General features: G+C 42.3%; 1 protein-coding gene across 1 annotated transcript; it reads left to right on the top strand.

Annotated features, from left to right (window-relative positions):
* The first annotated feature begins 9615 nt into the window (after positions 1–9615).
* Positions 9616–21917, top strand: CIAO2B (cytosolic iron-sulfur assembly component 2B). Its single transcript, XM_063441528.1, has 5 exons — positions 9616–9874; positions 17603–17680; positions 18544–18669; positions 20610–20655; positions 21528–21917. Exons 1-5 carry the CDS (start codon positions 9746–9748, stop codon positions 21623–21625), a joined length of 477 nt encoding a protein of 158 aa, XP_063297598.1. The 5' UTR covers positions 9616–9745; the 3' UTR covers positions 21626–21917.
* The last annotated feature ends 630 nt before the right edge of the window (positions 21918–22547 follow it).

Below are 22547 nucleotides of genomic sequence, written 5' to 3'. Positions count from 1 at the left end.
ATTACTCAGAGTGGCGATAGCAGCAGTGATTTAGGGGGAAATGGCTGCTCCTACCGCCATGCATGAGGTCTGTCTGTCAAGCAGTCCAGAACACGTACTTTTGGGGTGCTTGTATACATTTTGTCCGTATTGGGAAAGCTCTCTCGCGTCTTCCCTCCTCATGTGATCCTGAATCCCAGTCCAGTAAACGGAACCAGGCCGTGTATAAACGTATAGCAGTGCCGGATAGTGAAATCCAGTATTTACAGATTATCATCCAGTTCTGGGTAAGTGTAGTGGGACGGCCATGTCACATCTGGTGTACACTTTCAGGGTTTTAACTACAGTGATAATCACTGGAAATTCTAAGTACATTTTAAATTAAAAGGGACACTATAGTCACCAAAACAACTTTAGCTTAATAAAGCAGTTTTTGTATATACACTGAACAAAATTATAAACGCAACACTTTTGTTTTTACCCCTATTTTTCATGAGCTGAACTCAATTACTGACAGACACACAGACACTTACTGACAGACTTACACTCACTCACTGACAGTCAAACACTCACCTCCCTGGGGTCCAGCGTGGGGCAGTTCCTCACTCCTCCAGCACGCTGTTTAGTATGCCAGGGGCCAGAATGACATCATATTGCGGCTCCTGGCATCACAGAGGTCGTGCGAGGGAGGAGTGAGAGGCTGCAAGAACAGCCTACCTCACCGCCTGGCTTTTCCGCCCCCCTCTCCTCCGGTCACCGGCATTTGTTGGCAGAGCAGGCACCTGCCATCAAGGTAAGAAGGTGCCTGATCTGCCATACCTAGCATAGCTTCGGGGGTGCCCTGAGGTGGCCACTTTCTAGCCCCCCCTGTAACAGGGCTCCTCTCGGCACCCCCACCTTCGGGCGCCTTGAGGATCGGCCCGGCGCTGGTGGCGGCTCAAAATCTACTTGCCCAGCGCTGCAGCCCCAGATCGCCCCCAACAGGCCAGCGCCCTAGGCTAATGCCTAGTTCGCCTAACAATTACGCCAGCCCTGGGTGTGCGTAAGGCTGCATAAACAAAAGTGAGACTGCATGGGGCATGATGTATAAACCAAAACAGCTTCACTAAGCTAAAGTTGTGTTTGGGACTATAGTATCCCTTAAAGGCCAAAATTTTTAATTAATGTGGGATTTCCAGCAATTCTCTCTTTAGTAAATAGCCGGCTCTGCATTCTGTGTCTGCCTTTGGCAGCACTTCCACACTAGGGCTTGCTGTAGTTTGATTGTAATACATTTAGCTACTTTACGAACACTTTATTCTTCGGTCAATAGTTCATGATGTATCTGGAAACTTGTATCTTCTCTTCTGATCTGTCCCACGGCCTCTTACAGCTTTTGCTTGCTGTCACGGTTAGTAAGGAATAGAGAATATGTATTCATACTTACCACAATTTGCATCGTCCTAATTATTATCCATGAAATTACCAGCATAGGAATCCTCTCCATTTACTTTGGATAAAAGACAGCGACATGACAAGGAGCCTTTCTTATGTAGGGCATTCTCTAAATCAGGGATGCCCAAAATGTAGAGGTTTTAAAACTACAGCTCCCATGATGCTTTGTCATTCTAAAGGTATGCAATGCATCATGGAAGTTGTAGTTCTACAACAGATGAGGATCTAACTTTTCGGGCCCCGTGCTCTAAAGTGAGAATTAAAAGTGAATTTCAAATTTAAGGTAACCTTTTTTTTAAAATAATTATCTGAGCCAGCTGTGCTTTTGGATTGCTCATTCTGGCTTTAAATTTGATCTTCAATTTGAATTCTCACTTTGGTAACTAACCCATTTTGCTTTGTTCTTTTTCCTGTATTATCAGCTGTAAGTATATATGCTGCCATATTTTGCTTATAATGCATTACTAATAGTGGGTTAGAATGAATGCACACAATGACTTTAAATGTCTCTGATTAAGTAACTACCACTGTGCAGGGATTCAAATCATTTGGGCCACAGGTTTTATTCTGGGAATATAGCGTTGGGTGAGCTGCCAACGTTATATTTCCAACCTTGCCACCGCCTGTGTTTTTAACATTTCAGATTCAGTAACCTGTATTCTAAAGAGGAAAGAATCCATCGAACATCGAAGTTGGAGTCCCTGTGAATCTTTAACATCTTTCAAATCACTGGTTACCTATTCATTATTGGTTTAAACCAAAAAACAAAAACACACTGTGGTACGGTTAGCACACTTTAGTAACTATAAAATATGAGATCATGTCAAAAACATATAGCTTATATGTAGGGGGTCTCACTATTTATAAACACAATTAAAGAATATAACCCCATCACAATTATTTTTATACAAATATAAGTTTGTTTAGGCTTTCCTAAACTGTACTATGTTTAAAAAACATTGTATCACTGTGGAGCTCTGCGGCGTGCTTCAACACAATCATAGTGAGGAGTTTTATTGCAGTCCATACACTCAAAATTACTAAATGTTATTGCGATTGCTTGTTGCATGTCTGATATGGCCCCCCCCCGCCCCCCTTAGAAGAGACTTTGAGCGCATGTATACAATTTATTTGTTTGCGCACAATATAAGAGTTGGAACTATAGTTTGGGGGCCCTTATATAAGAACTTCCCCCGGCACATCGTGCCTTGGCTACACCTCCGATTAAACAGAATTGGCATGTAAAAGAATGGAGCATGCCATTTACGCCAGAAGCGGTCACATGCTTTAAAGTTGTGTTGGCACTTAGACTGTACCTTTAGTGTAGCGGTGATTTGCCTGCGTAGAGCAATACAGGAACACAGCACAATTCATTCTAACATTAAAAAGGTGGCATTAAAGCAGAGGATAGCTTATGCATTATATGGCCAAATATTTTAACTAAATCACCTTTGTCTAAGGTAAGTCAGGCAATCTTACAAAGTTTACCAGCTTTAAAAGTTAGTTTTGAAGGGAGCATTCTGTACTTTACAAATGGTTCACGAGGCACCCTTTTTGTTTATGCTGGAAGTATTTTCATTTGGGTAAGCAAAATAAACCACATCAGCCCAGCTGTCGTTTTAACTCCCATTTGTCTGACGAGATTAGCAAATAAACAACGGCTGACGGGCTTTAAACTGGCCTGTCCTGTACCTTGTGGTTTTATGGACTTTCGCGGAGTTTCAAATAAAACTCAAAACGCAGATAAAGTCGTTTAATGTATTTTAATAGCAAACTTACAGGAACAGCACAGAAAACAGACAACATTAAAAACATGTACTTGAATGTAGGAGAACTCAGTTAGAAAAAAAAATAAAAATATATAGTGAATGGATGGAATTTACTACATGATAACAAATGCTACAAACACCATTTAGTTGCCATTGATAAGAAATGTACTAATTTTTACAAAAAATCCAAATGCTGGCATTGTCCAGAAAAAATGTAAAGAAATTTATTTATATTTTATTATAAAGTTGAATCGTTGAATGACCTTTAATCTTTTATTTTTGACTGCACTTTAAATGCATAATGCCCCCGCATTTATATGGAGAATTCACACACAAATGAAAATGGAAAAAACCCTTCCCCAAATTCGATTCCGTCCCCTAGAATTTCCATTCACAACCATATATTTTGGTACCTTTTAACCCCATGGAGAAAAAAATATGTAACGTTCATAACTACCAATAACAGGAAGAAGAGATTTTTTTTTTTTGTGCTTGAAGATGAAAAGGGTTCCTCTCGGTAGGAATTTAAGCGCGTTCTCCGCGTATGCGACGTGCTAGCTGGATGTCTTTTGGCATAATTGTTACGCGCTTGGCGTGAATAGCACACAAGTTGGTGTCTTCAAACAGACCGACCAGGTAGGCCTCACTAGCCTCCTACAATACAAAACAAAAATATACAGTTAGTGTTACAGAGATGAGCAGATCTTAATAATAAACAATTACATTTTACCTCTTTGCTAAACAGAAAAAAGTAATTGTCCCCAATCAATGCTACAGGTTAAAAATCAGAAGAGAACCAGAGTATCGGTCACTAATAGGGCTATTGAACTGTAAATGGTCAGGGATATTTAGTTAAAAATAACATGGAAGGTACATTGTTTTTATTTCAGGAATATAAACTTACACATGGGGGTATAAACAATGTGTTGCAAAATTTTAACAGCAGTCAGGTTGGATAATATCTCCGATTGGGGTCAGGTTTGCAGATATGTAGTCAAACACCATTTCTTTAAAATGGCATTTGTATAAAATCTACACACACACAAAATCGTTTTTCGTACATTATAATTGAAGGGACCCTATGCATCACTGAGGAGATTTTGACTGGTGCAGTGCAGTGATTTTCCTATGGGGAAGCATTGGATTGGTTGAGATCATCAGGAGTTATCATCTCAGCAGAGGAGGCAACACAGAGACTGGCATAAAGTAAGTAAGACTCCTTTTATTTAATGCTCACTGGGGTAAATAGCATTTAAAAAGCAGTCTTATTTACCTTATTTCCCACAGCTCGCCAATCTCCGTGGTTACACCCCATCTGAGATCATCACTCCTGTTAATGTCAGCCAACTCAATGCTTCCCTAGTGCACACGCACAGTCAGCATCTCCTCATAGAAATCCATTACAGGACCAAATACACAATGTCTCTCTAGTGGCTGGCAGTTGTAAGTAGCAATGTAAACACTGCCTTTTCTAAGAAAGGACATTTACAATTTACAATACTCGGCCTGTAGGGACTTGCTCGTTGCCTCAGAACCACTGCATTAAGCAGATAATCTAAATAGTGAGTATAACATCACAGCATTAAATGAACATTTTTCTATTCCAAACACTATAGTGTTCCTTTAAGGCAAGCCTTGCAAAAATATGAAACTTCAAGGCGCCATCTAGTGGACAAACATATAACCTCATGAAAAAATGCACTTTTGCATTAGGGGGAAATAAAATGATAAAAAGCAAGACAATTATAAAAGCAATCTTATCTGACTATAACTAATCACTGCTAATAACTGCAGCCTGGGAAATAAATGGAATGGAAGATGGCAGGTAAACACATTTTCATATGCCTTTAATTTGAGCGGCATATGAACAACAATATGGGTAATTACATTCATACAGTCTCTGTTTAAAACACAATTACTCTACCAAATGGATTTTTTAATGAAGACAAAGTATGTCATTGATGATTGGCACAGTACAAAAAGCTAGTTAAAATCTGCAGCACCCCATAGGAAATATAGAGAGCGTTAAAATATGATTAAAATAGCAAGCAGGAAAATCCACAAACGCTGGTTTTCACCGTGCTTTGCAGTAGGTTCAGGTGGTAGAACTTCCGGACTGCTTCAGGTCCAGCCATCATGAACAAATCTATGTTAAAGGGCCTTCCCATAACGCTCACATTTACATAAATGATTAACAGGTTTATGATTACTGTGATTATATCTTCTGATTGTGCTCTCATTACGTTTCTGCTCTTCATCATTTGCAAACTCATTATTTGAATAGTTTTCAAAATGTTCCTCCGTGTTTAATGCAATCGGTGTAGCACTGAGTTCAGTGACCGCCAGAGTTATAACAATGAGAGAGTCACTAGATAGCTGGGCTTTCGTAGCAAAAAGCAGGCCATGGCGTCTGAGATCTCTGAAACAAAATGTTTTGTAGTCAAACCAGGGCTGTACACATATAACACACAGGCCCCACATACTGCACAGCCTCCCCCCCCCCCACATCTAACGCAGAACTTCCCCATCCCCACATCTAACGCACAGCCCCCTAATACACGGCCTCCCACATCTAACGCACAGCCCCCTAATACACAGCACAGACCGCCCCATACTGCACAGACCCCGCAATACTGCACAGACCGCCCCATACTGCACATAACCCCCCAATACTGTCCAGACCCCCCCAATACGGCACAGTCCCCCCCATACTGCACATACCCCCCAATACTGTCCAGACCACCCCAATACTGCACAGTCCCCCCAATACTGTCCAGACCCCCCCCATACTGCAAGTTCCCCCCAATACTGAACAGTCCCCCCAATACTGTCCAGACCCCCCCATACTGCAAGTTCCCCCCAATACTGTACAGTCTCCCTAATACTGTCCAGAATCCCCCAATACTGCACAGACCCCCCAATACTGTCCAGACCCCCCCAATACTGCACAGTCCCCCCAATACTGCACAGTCCCCCCAAATACTGTACAGTCCCCCCAATACTGTCCAGACCCCCCAATACTGTCCAGAACCCCCCAATACTGCACAGACCACCCCAATACTGTCCAGTCCCCCGTCAATACTGTCCAGTCGTCCCCCCCAATACTGTCCAGACCCACCCCCATACTGTCCAGACCCCCCCAATACTGTACATACTTGATTGACAAATTCTTTACCCTGGTCTGAAAGTATACGCTTGGGACAACCATGTCGATAGACCATGGAGCAAATATGGCGTCCCACCTCAGCAGTACATTTTGATTTAAGAGGAAAAGCCTCCACCCACTTTGAAAAGTAATCCGTAGCCGTCAATATGTACTTAAAGCCATCCACTGTCTCTGTGAAGGGACCCGTTAAGTCAATCCCAACAAGCTCCCAGACAGCAGATACCTAATGTGATAAAAAAAAAATTATTTGTAAATAAAACAATGTAATAACATTTGTTATGCAATACTATAGTAGATATTTACCTTAATACATTGTAACGGCTGTGGAGCAGACAATGGCTTTCCAGACTTCTGGCAATTATCACATTCCTGGATCTGTGGGAAATGAGTTGTTAACCTGTGTACAATCTTTCATTAATATAGCAAAACACAAAGATAATTAATGTGTACCCATTTATCAATATCAGTGGCCATTCCATGCCAGAAAAATCTTGAGGAGATGGCCGATCGCGTTCTGTTGATGCCTGTATGTCCTCCAATGGGCGATGCATGAAACTCTACGAAGATCCTCCTTGCTTCCTCTTCGTTTTTAATAACTCTTCTTCTTCCAACGAAGAGCTCTCCTTCTGTAATGAAATTGAAAAATTAAAGGGTTTGTTTAATTACAAACAACTAAGATTGACTGTATTTTTGATACTCACCCTTTAAAGTAAATTTGGCAGTGATCTTCCTGAAAGTCTGCCTCTGTATCTTCGAATACCCAGGTGGGTATTCGCCACAATCGAGGAATTTGACAATGTCGTTGTACTTGGTCTCCATTTCTCTAAAAATAGAACACACATCATATTTTGACAAATCTTTCTCAAGCACTAAAAACTACCCTAAATGCAATACATAACAACCACTTAACATATGTAATTACTAACTGAAACTAGCCTTTTCACAGTGAAAGGAAAACTGCCCCAACATTCGGTGTAAAATACCACAACATAGTGTAAATTCCACTAACAATGGACACTACAGTGTAACAGAGTAAATCTACTGCACAGCCTATGAGGATAAAATGTTAAAGTCTTACTCACCGTCTGGTAGTCTGATAAGACCGGACACTGCTAGACAAGTGGATGGATCAAATGTCATGCCTGTAAGGGAACAATAAGGACCAAATTATGCAATATAATTGTATCACCACGATCTTGGAATTACTCACCGTTGAAAAGTCTAAGACGACACAATAGACGAGGTGAGGAACTGAATGAAATGTGAAGCCTGTAAGGAGACAATATAAAGACAAAAGTATGAACTCTTATTACAGTCACACCATATGAGTAGTACTCACGGTCAGGGAGTCTGATGAGACAGGACACTGCTAGGCAAGAGAGTAAATCAAGCCTGTGAGTGGACAATAAGGACACAAAATTATAAATATATTTTTTTAAATAGTTGTGTCATCACGATAGGAGTATTACTTACCTTCATGGAGTCTGTACAAAGTCAAGATTCCTATGCAACTGAGAACCCCTTAAGACTTAAAGGACCACTCTAGGCACCCAGACCACTTCAGCTTAATGAAGTGGTCTGGGTGCCAGGTCCAGCTAGGTTTTAACCTTTTTTTTAAAACCATAGCAGTATCAGAGAAACTGCTATGTTTATACGGAAGGTTAATCCAGCCTCCAGAGCCTCTAGTGGCTGTCTCATTGATATTGGGTAGGAGGAGCTATCTCACTTGCTGATTTTCAAATATCACTTGACCGTTAGCCTTTGCAGGAGCTTGTCTCTTGTGTTGGTTGATTTTTTTGCTGTGCTTATTGTGCTTACTTACTATTCTATACATTTATTCTACTACACTTAACACCCTTTCGCCATCCTGTAGGTGCAGTTGTAGAAGGCTTACCAGGACACCATTAAGGTAAGAAAATACCCAGTTACCCTCTGCTGGTCTGAAATATTTACCCGCCCCACCCAATATTTCAGACCAGCAGAGGGTAACTGGGTATTTTCTTACCTTAATGGTGTCCTGGTAAGCCTTCTACAACTGCACCTACAGGATGGCGAAAGGGTGTTAAGTGTAGTAGAATAAATGTATAGAATAGTAAGTAAGCACAATAAGCACAGCAAAAAAATCAACCAACACAAGAGACAAGCTCCTGCAAAGGCTAACGGTCAAGTGATATTTGAAAATCAGCAAGTGAGATAGCTCCTCCTACCCAATCCAGCAGTGTAAACATTTCTCCTGTGAAATTTCCCTACCCCACATTGCGCACGCGCGGTCTATTGGGTCTGCGCACGCGCAGTATAGGGGTAGGGAGATTTCACAGGCGAAATGGACATCAAATTTCCCTACCCCTTAACTGTGCACCCGCGGGGTGTGAAGTGCTCCCTGCCCAGTAGTGCGCACGCGCGCTGTACCTCCGACGGGAGTACTATGAGGCGCGTGCGCACTGTGGGCTTAATGTCCCCTGCTCGCTGTAAAAATCCCCTAACCGGCACACACCCCCTCCCAACGTCACTTCCGGTGCAGCCGCGTCACCAGAAGTGACGATGGTATGTCTTTTTCACGGGGTATGCTTTTTTGATAGAACACCATCATTACACCACACTCACCGCTGTGCCATCACCATGACGTCACCGCACCGGTGTTCTATCATTCTGCTATACCAGTCAGATTTCTATACCCTCGTCACTTCCGGGGAGGGGAATGAGCTGGTTCCTGTGCTGCACATGCGTGCTAGCACTCCTGCTACTCCTCCACAGCCAGGTCCTGGAAGGTAAGTAAAACTAGTTTTACACTTTCATTATAGTTAGTGCATTCACTAAGCTTAGGACATGGGACATTTAGGGTTAAGTGAGGGTTTAAATTAGGGTTAGGTGAGTGCTTCTAACCTCTCTCACTCTCTATTCTTACCCTAACCCTTGGGGTAAGGGTTAAAATAGAGTGTCAGAAATCACTATTTAGTGATATTCCCCTAATGTGAAATATCACTAAATGTGAACAAGTCCCTAATCCTAACCCTAATTTGAACCCTCACTTAACCCTAAATGTCCCATGTCCTAAGCTTAGTGAATGCACTAACTATAATGAAAGTGTAAAACTAGTTTTACTTACCTTCCAGGACCTGGCTGTGGAGGAGTAGCAGGAGTGCTAGCACGCATGTGCAGCACAGGATCCAGCTCATTCCCCTCCCCGGAAGTGACGATGGATAGAAATCTGACGAGGCACAGCAGAATGATTGAACACCGCCACACGCTACATAGCGCACCTGTCCCCACCAATGAGAAGACCGAGCGCGCTGATTGGCTGGCAGGAACACGTGCTGGCCAATTAGCTCTCAGTGTCGGTCGCTGGTTTCCGTTGGCGGGTAGAGCATGCTGGGTATCGAGCTCTGGGTGTAGGAAGATGGTGGGCGGCAGCCAGCTGGAGAACGCGAACCCTCTGATCTACCAGCGGAGCGGGGAGCGGCCGGTCACCGAGCTGGAGGAGGACGAGGAGGTGACGGACACCATCGACGGCCGGGAGATCTTCGATATCCTTCTACTGAGAGCGGACTGACACTCCCATCATCCTCAGATATTATTACTGAGAGAGGGAGACTGTCACTCCCATCATCCCCAGCTGATATTACTGACTGTCACTCCCATCATCCCCAGCTGATATTACTGACTGTCACTCCCATCATCCCCAGCTTATATTACTATCACTCCCATCATCCTCAGATATTATTACTGACTGTCACTCCCATCATCCTCAGATATTATTACTGACTGTCACTCCCATCATCCTCAGATATTATTACTGACTGTCACTCCCATCATCCTCAGATATTATTACTGACTGTCACTCCCATCATCCTCAGATATTATTACTGACTGTCACTCCCATCATCCTCAGATATTATTACTGACTGTCACTCCCATCATCCTCAGATATTATTACTGACTGTCACTCCCATCATCCTCAGATATTATTACTGACTGTCACTCCCATCATCCTCAGATATTATTACTGACTGTCACTCCCATCATCCTCAGATATTATTACTGACTGTCACTCCCATCATCCTCAGATATTATTACTGACTGTCACTCCCATCATCCTCAGATATTATTACTGACTGTCACTCCCATCATCCTCAGATATTATTACTGACTGTCACTCCCATCATCCTCAGATATTATTACTGTCACTCCCATCATCCTCAGATATTATTACTGTCACTCCCATCATCCTCAGATATTATTACTGTCACTCCCATCATCCTCAGATATTATTACTGTCACTCCCATCATCCTCAGATATTATTACTGTCACTCCCATCATCCTCAGATATTATTACTGTCACTCCCATCATCCTCAGATATTATTACTGTCACTCCCATCATCCTCAGATATTATTACTGTCACTCCCATCATCCTCAGATATTATTACTGTCACTCCCATCATCCTCAGATATTATTACTGTCACTCCCATCATCCTCAGATATTATTACTGTCACTCCCATCATCCTCAGATATTATTACTGTCACTCCCATCATCCTCAGATATTATTACTGTCACTCCCATCATCCTCAGATATTATTACTGTCACTCCCATCATCCTCGGCTTATAACATTACTGACTGACACTCCCATCATCCTCGGCTTATAACATTACTGACTGACACTCCCATCATCCTCGGCTTATAATATTACTGACTGACACTCCCATCATCCTCAGATAATATTACTGACTGACACTCCCATCATCCTCCGCTTACAACATTACTGACAGCAATATTAAACCGATGTTATTACTGAGAGAGGGGGGACTGACACTCCCACCATCCTCAGATATTATTACTGATAGTGGGGGACTGTCACTCCCATCATCCCCAGCTTATAACATTACTGTCACTCCCATCATCCCCAGCTTATAACATTACTGAGAGCGATATTATTACTGAGAGGGGGACTGACACTCCCATCATCATCAGATATTATTACTGATAGAGGGAGACTGACACTCCCACCATCCTCAGCTTATAACATTACTGAGAGTGATATTATACAGATATTAATACTGAGAGGGGGACTGTCACTCCCATCATCCTCAGCTTATAAAATTACTGAGAGAGGGGGACTGACATGCCCATCATCCCCAGATATTATTACTGAGAGAGGGGGACTGACACTCCCATCATCCTCAAATAATATTACTGACTGACACTCCCATCATCCTCAGATATTATTACTGACTGACACTCCCATCATCCTCATATTAAATTATTACTGACAGCAATATTAAACAGATGTTATTACTGAGAGAGGTGGGACTGACACTCCCACCATCCTCAGCTTATAACATTACTGAGAGCGATATTATACAGATATTAATACTGAGAGGGGGACTGACACTCCCATCATCCTCAGATATTATTACTGATAGTGGGGGACTGACACTCCCACCTTCCTCAGCTTATAACATTACTGAGAGCGATATTATACAGATATTAATACTGAGAGGGGGACTGTCACTCCCATCATCCCCAGCTTATAACATTACTGACTGTCACTCCCATCATCCCCAGCTTATAACATTACTGAGAGCGATATTATACATATATTATTACTGAGAGGAGGACTGACACTCCCATCATCCTCAGATATTACTGATAGAGGGGGACTGACACTCCCACCATCCTCGGCTTATAACATTACTGAGAGTGATATTATACAGATATTACTGAGAGGACTGACACTCCCACCATCCTCAGCTTATAAAATTACTGAGAGGGGGACTGACATGCCCATCATCCCCAGATATTATTACTGAGAGAGGGGGACTGACACTCCCATCATCCCAGCTTATAATATTACTGACTGACACTCCCATCATCCTCAGCAGATAGTATTACTGATAGCAGGGGACTTACACTCCCATCATCCTCGGATATTATTACGGGGGACTGACACTCCCATCATCCTCAGCAGATATTATTACTGATAGAGGGGGACTGACACTCCCACCACCCTCGGCTTATATTATTACTGACTGACACTCCCACCACCCTCGGCTTATATTATTACTGACTGACACTCCCACCACCCTCGGCTTATATTATTACTGACTGACACTCCCACCACCCTCGGCTTATATTATTACTGACTGACACTCCCACCACCCTCGGCTTATATTATTACTGACTGACACTCCCACCACCCTCGGCTTATATTATTACTGACTGACACTCCCACCACCCTCGGCTTATATTATTACTGACTGACACTCCCACCATCCTCAACTTATAACATTACTGACTGTCACTCCCATCATCCCCAGCTTATAACATTACTGACTGTCACTCCCATCATCCCCAGCTTATAACATTACTGAGAGCGATATTATACAGATATTATTACTGAGAGAGGGGGACTGTCACTCCCATCATTCTCGGCTTATAACATTACTGACTCACTCCCATCATCCCCAGCTTATATCATTACTGAGAGCGATATTATACAGATATTATTACTGAGAGGACTGACACTCCCACCATCCTCAGCCTATAACATTACTGAGAGCGATATACAGATATTATTACTGAGAGAGGACTGACACTCCCACCATCCTCAGCTTATAATATTACTGAGAGGGGGGGGACTGACACTCCCATCATCCCCAGATATTCTTACTAAGAAAGGGGGACTGACGCTTCCATCATCCCCAGATATTATTACTAAGAGAGGGGGACTGACACTCCCATCATCCTCAGAAATTACTGATAGAGGGGGACTGACACTCCCACCATCCTCAGCGTATAACATTACTGAGAGCGATATTATACAGATAATATTACTAAGAGAGGACTGACACTCCCACCATCCTCGGCTTATAATATTACTGAGAGAGGGGGACTGACATTCCCATCATCCCCAGATATTATTACTGAGAGAGGGACTGACATTCCCATCATCCCCAGATATTATTACTGAGAGGGGGGACTGACACTCCCATCATCCTCAGCAGATATTACTGAGAGAGGGGGACTGACACTCCCATCATCCCCAGCTTTTAATATTACTGACTGTCACTCCCATCATCCTCAGCTTATAATATTACTAACACTCCCATCATCCTCAGCAGATAGTATTACGGCTAGAGGGAGACTGACACTCCCATCATCCTCGGCTTATAATATTACTGACTGACACTCCCATCATCCTCGGCTTATAATATTACTAACACTCCCATCATCCTTGGCTTATAATATTACTGACTGACACTCCCATCATCCTCGGCTTATAATATTACTGACTGACACTCCCACCATCCTCAGCTTATATTATTACTGAGAGAGGGGGACTGACACTCCCATCATCCTCAGCTTATATTACTACTGACTGTCACTCCCATCATCCTCGGCTTATAATATTACTGACTAACACTCCCATCATCCTTGGCTTATAATATTACTGACTGACACTCCCTTCATCCTCGGCTTATAATATTACTGACTGACACTCCCATCATCCTCGGCTTATAATATTACTGACTGTCACTCCCATCATCCTCGGCTTATAATATTACTGACTGTCACTCCCATCATCCTCGGCTTATAATATTACTGACTGTCACTCCCATCATCCTCGGCTTATAATATTACTGACTGACACTCCCATCATCCTCGGCTTATAATATTACTGACTGACACTCCCATCATCCTCGGCTTATAATATTACTGACTGACACTCCCATCATCCTCGGCTTATAATATTACTGACTGACACTCCCATCATCCTCGGCTTATAATATTACTGACTGACACTCCCATCATCCTCAGATATTATTACTGATGGTGGGGGACTGTCACTCCCATCATCCTCAGCAGATATTATTACTGATAGAGGGGGACTGTCACTCCCACCATCCTCAGCTTATATTATTACTGACTGTCACTCCCACCATCCTCAGCTTATATTATTACTGACTGTCAATCCCACCATCCTCAGCTTATATTATTACTGACTGTCACTCCCACCAGCCTCTGCTTATAATATTACTGACTGACACTCCCATCATCCCCATCTTATAATATTACTGACTGTCACTCCCATCATCCTCAGATATTATTACTGATAGAGGGGGACTGACACTCCCATCATCCTCAGCAGATATTATTACTGATAGAGGGGGACTGACACTCCCATCATCCCCAGCTTATAATATTACTGACTGATACTCCCATCATCCTCGGCTTATATTATTACAGACTGACACTCCCGTCATCCCCAGCTTATGATATTACTGACTGACCCATCATCCCCAGCTTATAATAATACTGACACTCCCATTATCCTCAGATATTATTGCTGAGAGTGGGGACTGACACTCCCATTATCCTCAGCTTATAATATTACTGACTGACACTCCCACCATCCTCAGCTTATATTATTACTGAGAGAGGGGGACTGACACTCCCATCATCCTCAGCTTATAATATTACTGACACTCCCATTATCCTCAATTATTATTGAGAGAGGGGGACTGACACTCCTATCATCCTCAGCTTATAACATTACTGACTGACACTCCCATCATCCTCAGATATTATTACTGATAGAGGCGGACTGTCACTCCCACCACCCTCAGATATTATTACTGAGAGTGGACTGACACTCCCACCACCCTCCGATATTATTACTGATAGAGGGGGACTGACACTCCCACCATCCTCCGATATTATTACTGATAGAGGGGGACTGACACTCCCACCACCCTCAGATATTATTACTGAGAGAGGGGGACTGACACTCCCACCATCCTCAGCAGATATTACTGATAGAGGGGACTGACACTCCCATTATCCTCCGCTTATAATATTACTGACTGTCCCTCCCACCATCCTCAGCTTATATTACTGACTGTCCCTCCCACCATCCTTAACTTATATTATTACTGACTGTCACTCCCACCATCCTCAGCTTATATTATTACTGACTGTCACTCCCATCATCCTCAGCTTATATTATTACTGACTGACACTCCCACCATCCTCAGCCTCTAATATTACTGCATGTCACTCCCACCATCATCAGCTTTTATTACTGACTGACACTCCCACCACCCACAGCTTATGATATTACTGACTGACACTCCCATCATCCTCAGCTTATAATATTACTGACTGTCACTCCCACCATCCTCAGCAGATATTATTACTGATAGAGGGGGACTGACACTCTCACCATCCTCAGATATTATTACTGATAGAGGACATTCCCACCATCCTCAGATATTATTACTGATAGAGGGGGAATGTCACTCCCACCATCCTCAGCAGACATTATTACTTATAGAGGGGGACTGACATTCCCACCATCCTCAGCAGATATTATTACTGATAGAGGGGGACTGTCATTCCCACCATCCTAGAGGGGGACTGTCATTCCCACCATCCTCAGCCCCCAGCGGGCGGCCACTCCTGTCCCTCTCGGGCCCCCAGCGGGCGGCCACTCCTGTCCCTCTCGGGCCCCCAGCGGGCGGCCACTCCTGTCCCTCTCGGGCCCCCAGCGGGCGGCCACTCCTGTCCCTCTCGGGCCCCCAGCGGGCGGCCACTCCTGTCCCTCTCGGGCCCCCAGCGGGCGGCCACTCCAGTCCGAGAGTGACAGGAGTTACTGCCCACTGGGGGCTGAGAGTGACAGGAGTTACTGCCCACTGATGGGCTTTTAACCCCTTCAGCACCAAGGGAGGGGGGCACTCTAAGAGCCTATAGTGCCAGAAAACAGGTTTGTTTTCCTGGCACTATAAGATCCCTTTAATGAGTTTGAAACTTGTTTTGGTGCCTAGAGTGTCCCTTTTAAGATGTGTTGATCTATATGATATTAAACGGACGAGACTATAGTTAGCAGATCTACAGCGTAATGTAGTTGTTCTCGTATTTACAGCCTGTCCCTGCTGAGCACTGTGCATGTTGCCTTTTCAGAGAAAACGGCAATGTTTACATTAATGCCTAGTAACACCTGTAGTTACAGTCACACAGACAACTACTACTGGGTGCTTCCTGGTTTAGTGCAACATTGACGTTTGCTGAATGCCCCTCCCTAGAGATGTGTTGATTCAATGATGAGATGCTGATTGGTGCACAATAGCCTCCCAATGTATTCCTATGTAAAAACTTTGGATTGGCTGAGATTGTCAAATGTGATGACTGAGCCAGCTGCGACCTGTGCTGGAAAAAGGGTAAGTAAAATAACATTTTTAAGGGAAGTAACTGGGGCCTAAAAAAAACGTTTTTACAACTATAGTGTCAGGAATACATGGTTTGTATTCCTGACACTATAGTGTTTCTTTAAGGACAATCTCCATCTCTACAAGGTAAGAGTAGGAAAGGACATTGAGCAGGTGCAAGATCACCCTTTTTGTAGCAATAAATCCCCACACATTAAACCCTTAAAGTACATTAGCTTGCTGAATTGCTTTATGTGTGAATACTGTGTCCTATTTTTAGAAATTGACTTTTATGAAATTAACCTGGTTACAACCCCCCTGGCTGTCAATCAGATGTCCTGTTACTTCCTGGTTTGGTTAGCTCAGTGGGCCTAATCTAAAGAAGCAGTAATTGCCTAGAACACCTGCCTTGCAAACACTTCTCATTGAACTGCATTTGGAAGTCTGTGATTGGACAGCCACAAAGTCTGGGCGGGGTTAGAAGGGGAGGGATTGCAAATGCTGCAGAAAAGAGATCTGCAGCTTTTGCAGGCTGTTTTTAGATATACCCCCAATTTAAAAAAATGCATCATTAAATGCAGACATGTTTGATTATATCTACTAAACAGTGATATATTGTTTTTTTAATTAGTGCAATGTAGTATTCCTTTCAGGGTTATGTATGGATATTAATTCTGTGGTAATGCTATTACTTCACTAAAGGAACGTTGCTTCCAAATTACTCCTTATACATAAGCCCCCTGCTCTTTAATGGGGATCACTGAGGAGCATCACTATTTGATTGAACTCCTTCCTAGCTACTGGCATGGTGTGGGATTATGGGTCTCTGCACAGCTCTTCTCTGCTTATAAGGGACACCTCTCACTAATACAGCCCATATGATCTGGGAAATCAATGTTTTACTGACAGTCATCGTCTCACCTCGTGGGCTAAAGGAAATGGGGTACCCGTCTCCCAATAGTATTTATAGTATTCGATAACTTAACAGTCCCTTGATGAATCAGACTTTCGTTATTGCTCTTGTATGTTTTCCTTATTGTGTTACATCTTATTCGTTCAATAAATGACCCGGAACATCCACTCAGCCTGGAAGAGCTCAATGTTGTGGAACAAATTAGAGTCAAGGTAAACTATGCGTTTAATCCTGTGATGTGACCTGATTTTCCTATACAAGTGATGACTATTACTGACGCTGCAGACATTTTCTAGGATAGACTAGGGGATTGCTATCACGATTCTTCACTAAAGTGAGAATTCAGAGTGAATTTCAAATTTAAGGCAAAAATAGCCAAACTGGAATCATTCTGTTACCTATGCTTTCAGTTTGGCTACTTTGGCCTTTTACCTTAAAATCTCTTATTATGAATAACCCTATTTGAGGCATTTTCCATGTTGGTATTCTAAAATGACAATATTTTTAGGATCTGTGCCACTGGCAGAGTATAAAACATAAGACTGAGCTACTCGTTGTTCCATCAGGTGTGGTTATTTTAATAAGGTGACCAGGGATAAATAGATCTATAATATATAAACGGAACACTTCAGACATAATTACTGAAATTTTAAATTGACCATAGACTTATTGGTTCAGATTCAAAGGAAATCATTTCTGATTTTTAGTCGGTGACATTCTGAGCTTATTTTCACCACTTTCTGCCTTTTGATGTGATTGTTAATCTTGGAGAGGCTCGATAAATAATTTGCAATATTAAGGCTAGAATAACCAGTATTGTAATATAAATGATTAACTTCTAATTTACCACCTGGCTGGGAATGATTGTTGCAATCCATTACTTTTTGACTCCAGGTTAACCCTAGGGCCTCTGTAACAGCTTTACAAAGGCCTTCATTTGACAAATCTGCTTTGCAGTTCACTGTCTGAGTGGCCTTCTTTGAGTCATACTATAACACGGATCTAATGTGCACATACAGTGTAGGCATGTTATATATTGCTCCCCATTTACTGACTGTTTAATCCCTTGTCACAGGTCAATGATGAGGACAGCGCAGTGTCAGTAGAATTCACACCCACAATCCCTCACTGCAGCATGGCCACCCTTATTGGACTCTCTATTAAAGTCAAACTGCTGCGATCACTGCCAGATAGGTTTAAGGTGAGTGTATGAGGGAGTTTTATTCACCCAGGAAACTGACTCAGAACCATTACCCTTATCCCAAGTTTCATTATTTTTATTAATCAAATATGCAATTGCTCTGCTTTTACTGGTTAAAGACAGCCTGTCTTCCACAAATGTGACTGACAAGATCAGCTTCAGGTAAATTATAAAGTTCAATCTTCCCTGATCAGCCACAACATTAAAACCCCTGACAGGTGAAGTGAATAGCATTGATTATATCGTTACAATGTCACCTGTCAAGAGGAGAGGGATATGTTAGGCAGCAACATAGGCAGTTAGGCAGTTCTTGAATTTCATGTGTTGGCAGCAAGAAAAATGGACAAAGAAAATATCTCAATGACTTTGACAAGAGGGGGGCAGTGTGTGTATTTGGGCGCCGTGTGTGTATGGGGGGGAATGATTGTGGGTCTGTAGGGTTGGAGGGTAGATTAGTAAATATATATTTTTCTAATTTAAAAAAAATATATGTATTTTGATATCCCCTCTCCCTGCTTATCTTTGAATTGGAAGGGGGACATCTCCTGCAATCCCTGGTGGTCCCAGTCGTGAGAGTGAACTCTAGCAGCCTCAGGAGCTACTAGATTTCACTCTCGCAAGATTCGGAGCTTTGCCGTGGTAACCGCGGCAATGCTCTGAGCTCGCGAGAGGAGAACCAGAGGAGCTGCAGGGGCCTCTATCACCCGGGACCTCTATCCCTCCCTCCCCTGCCGGCTGCCAGTATTACACTGTGAGCAGGCCAGAGAGGGAGATCTCTGATCTTCCCTCCGGTCCTGCAGAGCCGACAGGGGAGAGGTAGAAGCATTTCCCGGTGCTATGATCATAAGTTCATAGCACCGGGGAAATATCTCGCTGCAATTTATAGCCGTTCCGCAAAAGCTTTCACCCGACGGTATAGCCAGGTGAAAGCTTTTGCAGACCGGCTATAAATTGCTGGCGCTGGTCCGTGGCCCCGGGGGTTGGGGACCCCTAAGTTAGAGTATCCATGATGACTCCGAACCATCACTGAAATCTCATTCAATGGGGATGCATGCATCTTTTGGACTTCATTTCTCAACGCATCAGAGCTGTTTGGGCAGCACGAAGGGGACCTACACAGTATTAGGCAGGTGGTTTAATTGTTGTGGATGTTCAGTGTATTTATTGTGTTAAGTCACTGTGTTCTGATGAAAACTAGAAATATGTGCACAAATCCTGCAGAATAAAAAAAACTATTCTAGTAGCACACATAAGGTAGATGCAGGTCTGTATAGGTTATTATTTACACTGGCCATGTGTTAGTTTATTTATTATTTGTCTTCATCTCTAACAGAAGCCATGTAAGCAATATTGTAAAAATGACACTAGTTTCAAGAATAACTTTTTCAGTGTCGGTTAAGGAGCTGCAGTAGTGTGACAGTGTCCCTATCCAGCCAGCTACATCTCTGTGTAATACAGCCAATAGGAATAGGTTGGGGACGGTGAGCACGCAATGCATGTAGAGTTGTAAACAAAGCACATTCCATACTAGTACATGTTGTGTGAGGGATGGCGTTATATTGCCAGCGGTTTTAATTATTTATTCATTTACATTTAAAAAAAAAATACTGTGCGTAATGGAGGTGCAGGCCGGGGTATAGCATGCATCCTAGCCTACGTGGAGTGTCCATTAAATGTATGTCCTTATTTAACAAAGCCGGTGTCAATACAAACCTGGATTGTATCTCTTACATATTTATTTTTAAAATACTAATTTTTTAGCATTGTTTTGCACTGCCCAGCCTTTTTAACCTGTTTCCATATAGACTCTTTCGAACTTTTCATGCATATTGTTGGGATTGTTTGCTAAACCCTTCATTCAAAATAGACATCACCCCTATTTTAAACATGAGATTTCTAATAAAAACAAATATCACATGCTTTGTTTTACTGTATTTAAGGTGGATGTTCACATAACTCCAGGAACTCATGCCTCAGAACATGCAGGTAAGTTTCATTTAATTACTTCTCCCTGCCCTGAAACATGCAGTCTAAGTGGATGGCACAAACCGCGCATGTTTTGCACATCAGGTTTCTATCCCTGCAGAATTAACCCTGCCTTCACTCTTCAGTGATTTATCTAGTGAGTGTTTTTTCTGACATGTCTCCTACTATTTTTAGTATTTCTGTTTTTTTGAAAAAAAAAAAAAAAAAACAGTTTATAGGCTTCAAGATTTCCACTACACAGATTATTAACAGCTTAGTTTGGCTTCAGTTATCTGTCCAATCCCGGTGCTTTTGTACAGTTTTCAGAGTAATAAAGTCTAATCAGACAAATCCCAGGAACCAAAGTTCCAACCATCTTCCTGCCACTACCTTAATATAGAAAGATGTACCTTTTTATTGGCTCATAAATGTATAGTTTGTAAACATGTGGCTTGGTCGTAAGTGAACTTGGGAGAGCACCTTAAAGGGACTGTAACTCTTAAATGGAAATAGCTGGGATACAAAATGATCGAAAATATTTGCATTTGTAAACGTTATGGGACGTCTCTATTAAAGGAAACCTTTGCTCTGTAAATGTAACGTTTAATAAAGATTGCTTACCTTGTGTCCAGCATTGTCCACCCCCCTACTTTCAACCAATCAGAATACATCTTGTCAGTGACTAGAAAATCCGTAGATAAGACTATACGATTTGCAGCATTATGTTGCAGGTGCTCTAACGTTCCTGTGACGACAAATATATTTTATTAAATTCCTTTTTTTTTTTTTTAATATAAACTAAAATTGAAGTTAGTGTAGCTGTAACAAAACGTGGAGTGTATAACCTTTAAGTCTTCATGCTCTATTGATCACGTTTCTCTTTTTCCACACAGTAAATAAACAGCTTGCCGACAAGGAGCGCGTTGCTGCCGCTCTGGAAAACTCCCATCTGCTAGAAGTTGTGAACCAGTGTTTATCTGCGAGGTCTTAGTTACATTGTGGCTGTTATACGGAGTCCTTCAGATCGAACACTATCGTGCTGCATTTTATATGCGCTTTGCTGCTAGAACTCCCCAACCCTGTATTCTAATGATTATCCCGTATCCGTTTTCCATATCGTACCCATAGATGGCTTTAACTTACATTTGATGTGAGCCATGCTACTACATGTTTAGTTGTTATAATCCATATTTAGTTTTAACTATATGAAATTGCTAATTTTTTATTGGTTTGTGGAGAATGTTCTGTCGGTCTCTTCTTTAAATAAAAGGTATTTTATATTTTCTATGTGTCCAGTGTTGTTTTTCTCACAGATCTAACTGCAACCATAACAAAAATAAATATATATATATATTTATATACCGGTATTCCGTGCATAGAAAGCAGTAGTGACAGTATCTAACTTATACCATATGATAACATAGAAAACATGAAACAGTCGGTTGTGGTGTGCCGAAACAGACGATGCGGTAAGCCTGTAATAAAAGAGGGCAAAAAGAGTATACCATGCAAGATTTATTCAGCCTACAATGACCGTCATATAACATGTTACTAGTGGTCTTGTATTCTTACAATCTGGGATCTTTTAATGCCGTCTTGGGATGTGATGTTTGTAGTATTTAACCCCTTACGGACACATGATATGTGTGACATGTCATGATTCCAGAAGTCCTTAAGGGGTTAAACTCTCCGGCCTAAGGAACCCATAGAAAGCTAAGTAGATAGCGGTTTTAATGACCGGCTTGGTGTGTGATTCGAAAGGGGTTGTATCCATGAAGTCCGATGATGATTGGAAAAGTTGACTGAATAGGTGATCTAGAGGATGGTGGTGTGGGTTTTGAAATTGTAATGCCTTACAGTATGGTTCGATTTGATAAGAAGATGGGAAACTGTGGTTGTTTGGCCAAAGTGTA

Source organism: Pelobates fuscus, chromosome 2, assembly GCF_036172605.1.
Source record: "Pelobates fuscus isolate aPelFus1 chromosome 2, aPelFus1.pri, whole genome shotgun sequence".
NCBI classification, from domain to species: domain Eukaryota; kingdom Metazoa; phylum Chordata; class Amphibia; order Anura; family Pelobatidae; genus Pelobates; species Pelobates fuscus.
This window is presented reverse-complemented; position numbering and strand designations above follow the sequence as displayed.

Excerpts from the sequence above, each read along its gene's own strand:
- CIAO2B (XM_063441528.1), top strand. The coding sequence starts at position 9,746 with ATGGTGGGCGGCAGCCAGCTGGAGAACGCGAACCCTCTGATCTACCAG. Across the intron at positions 9,875-17,602 it reads ACGGCCGGGAGATCTTCGAT|CTTATTCGTTCAATAAATGA; the intron begins ATCCTTCTACTG and ends ATTGTGTTACAT. Across the intron at positions 18,670-20,609 it reads CACTGCCAGATAGGTTTAAG|GTGGATGTTCACATAACTCC; the intron begins GTGAGTGTATGA and ends ACTGTATTTAAG.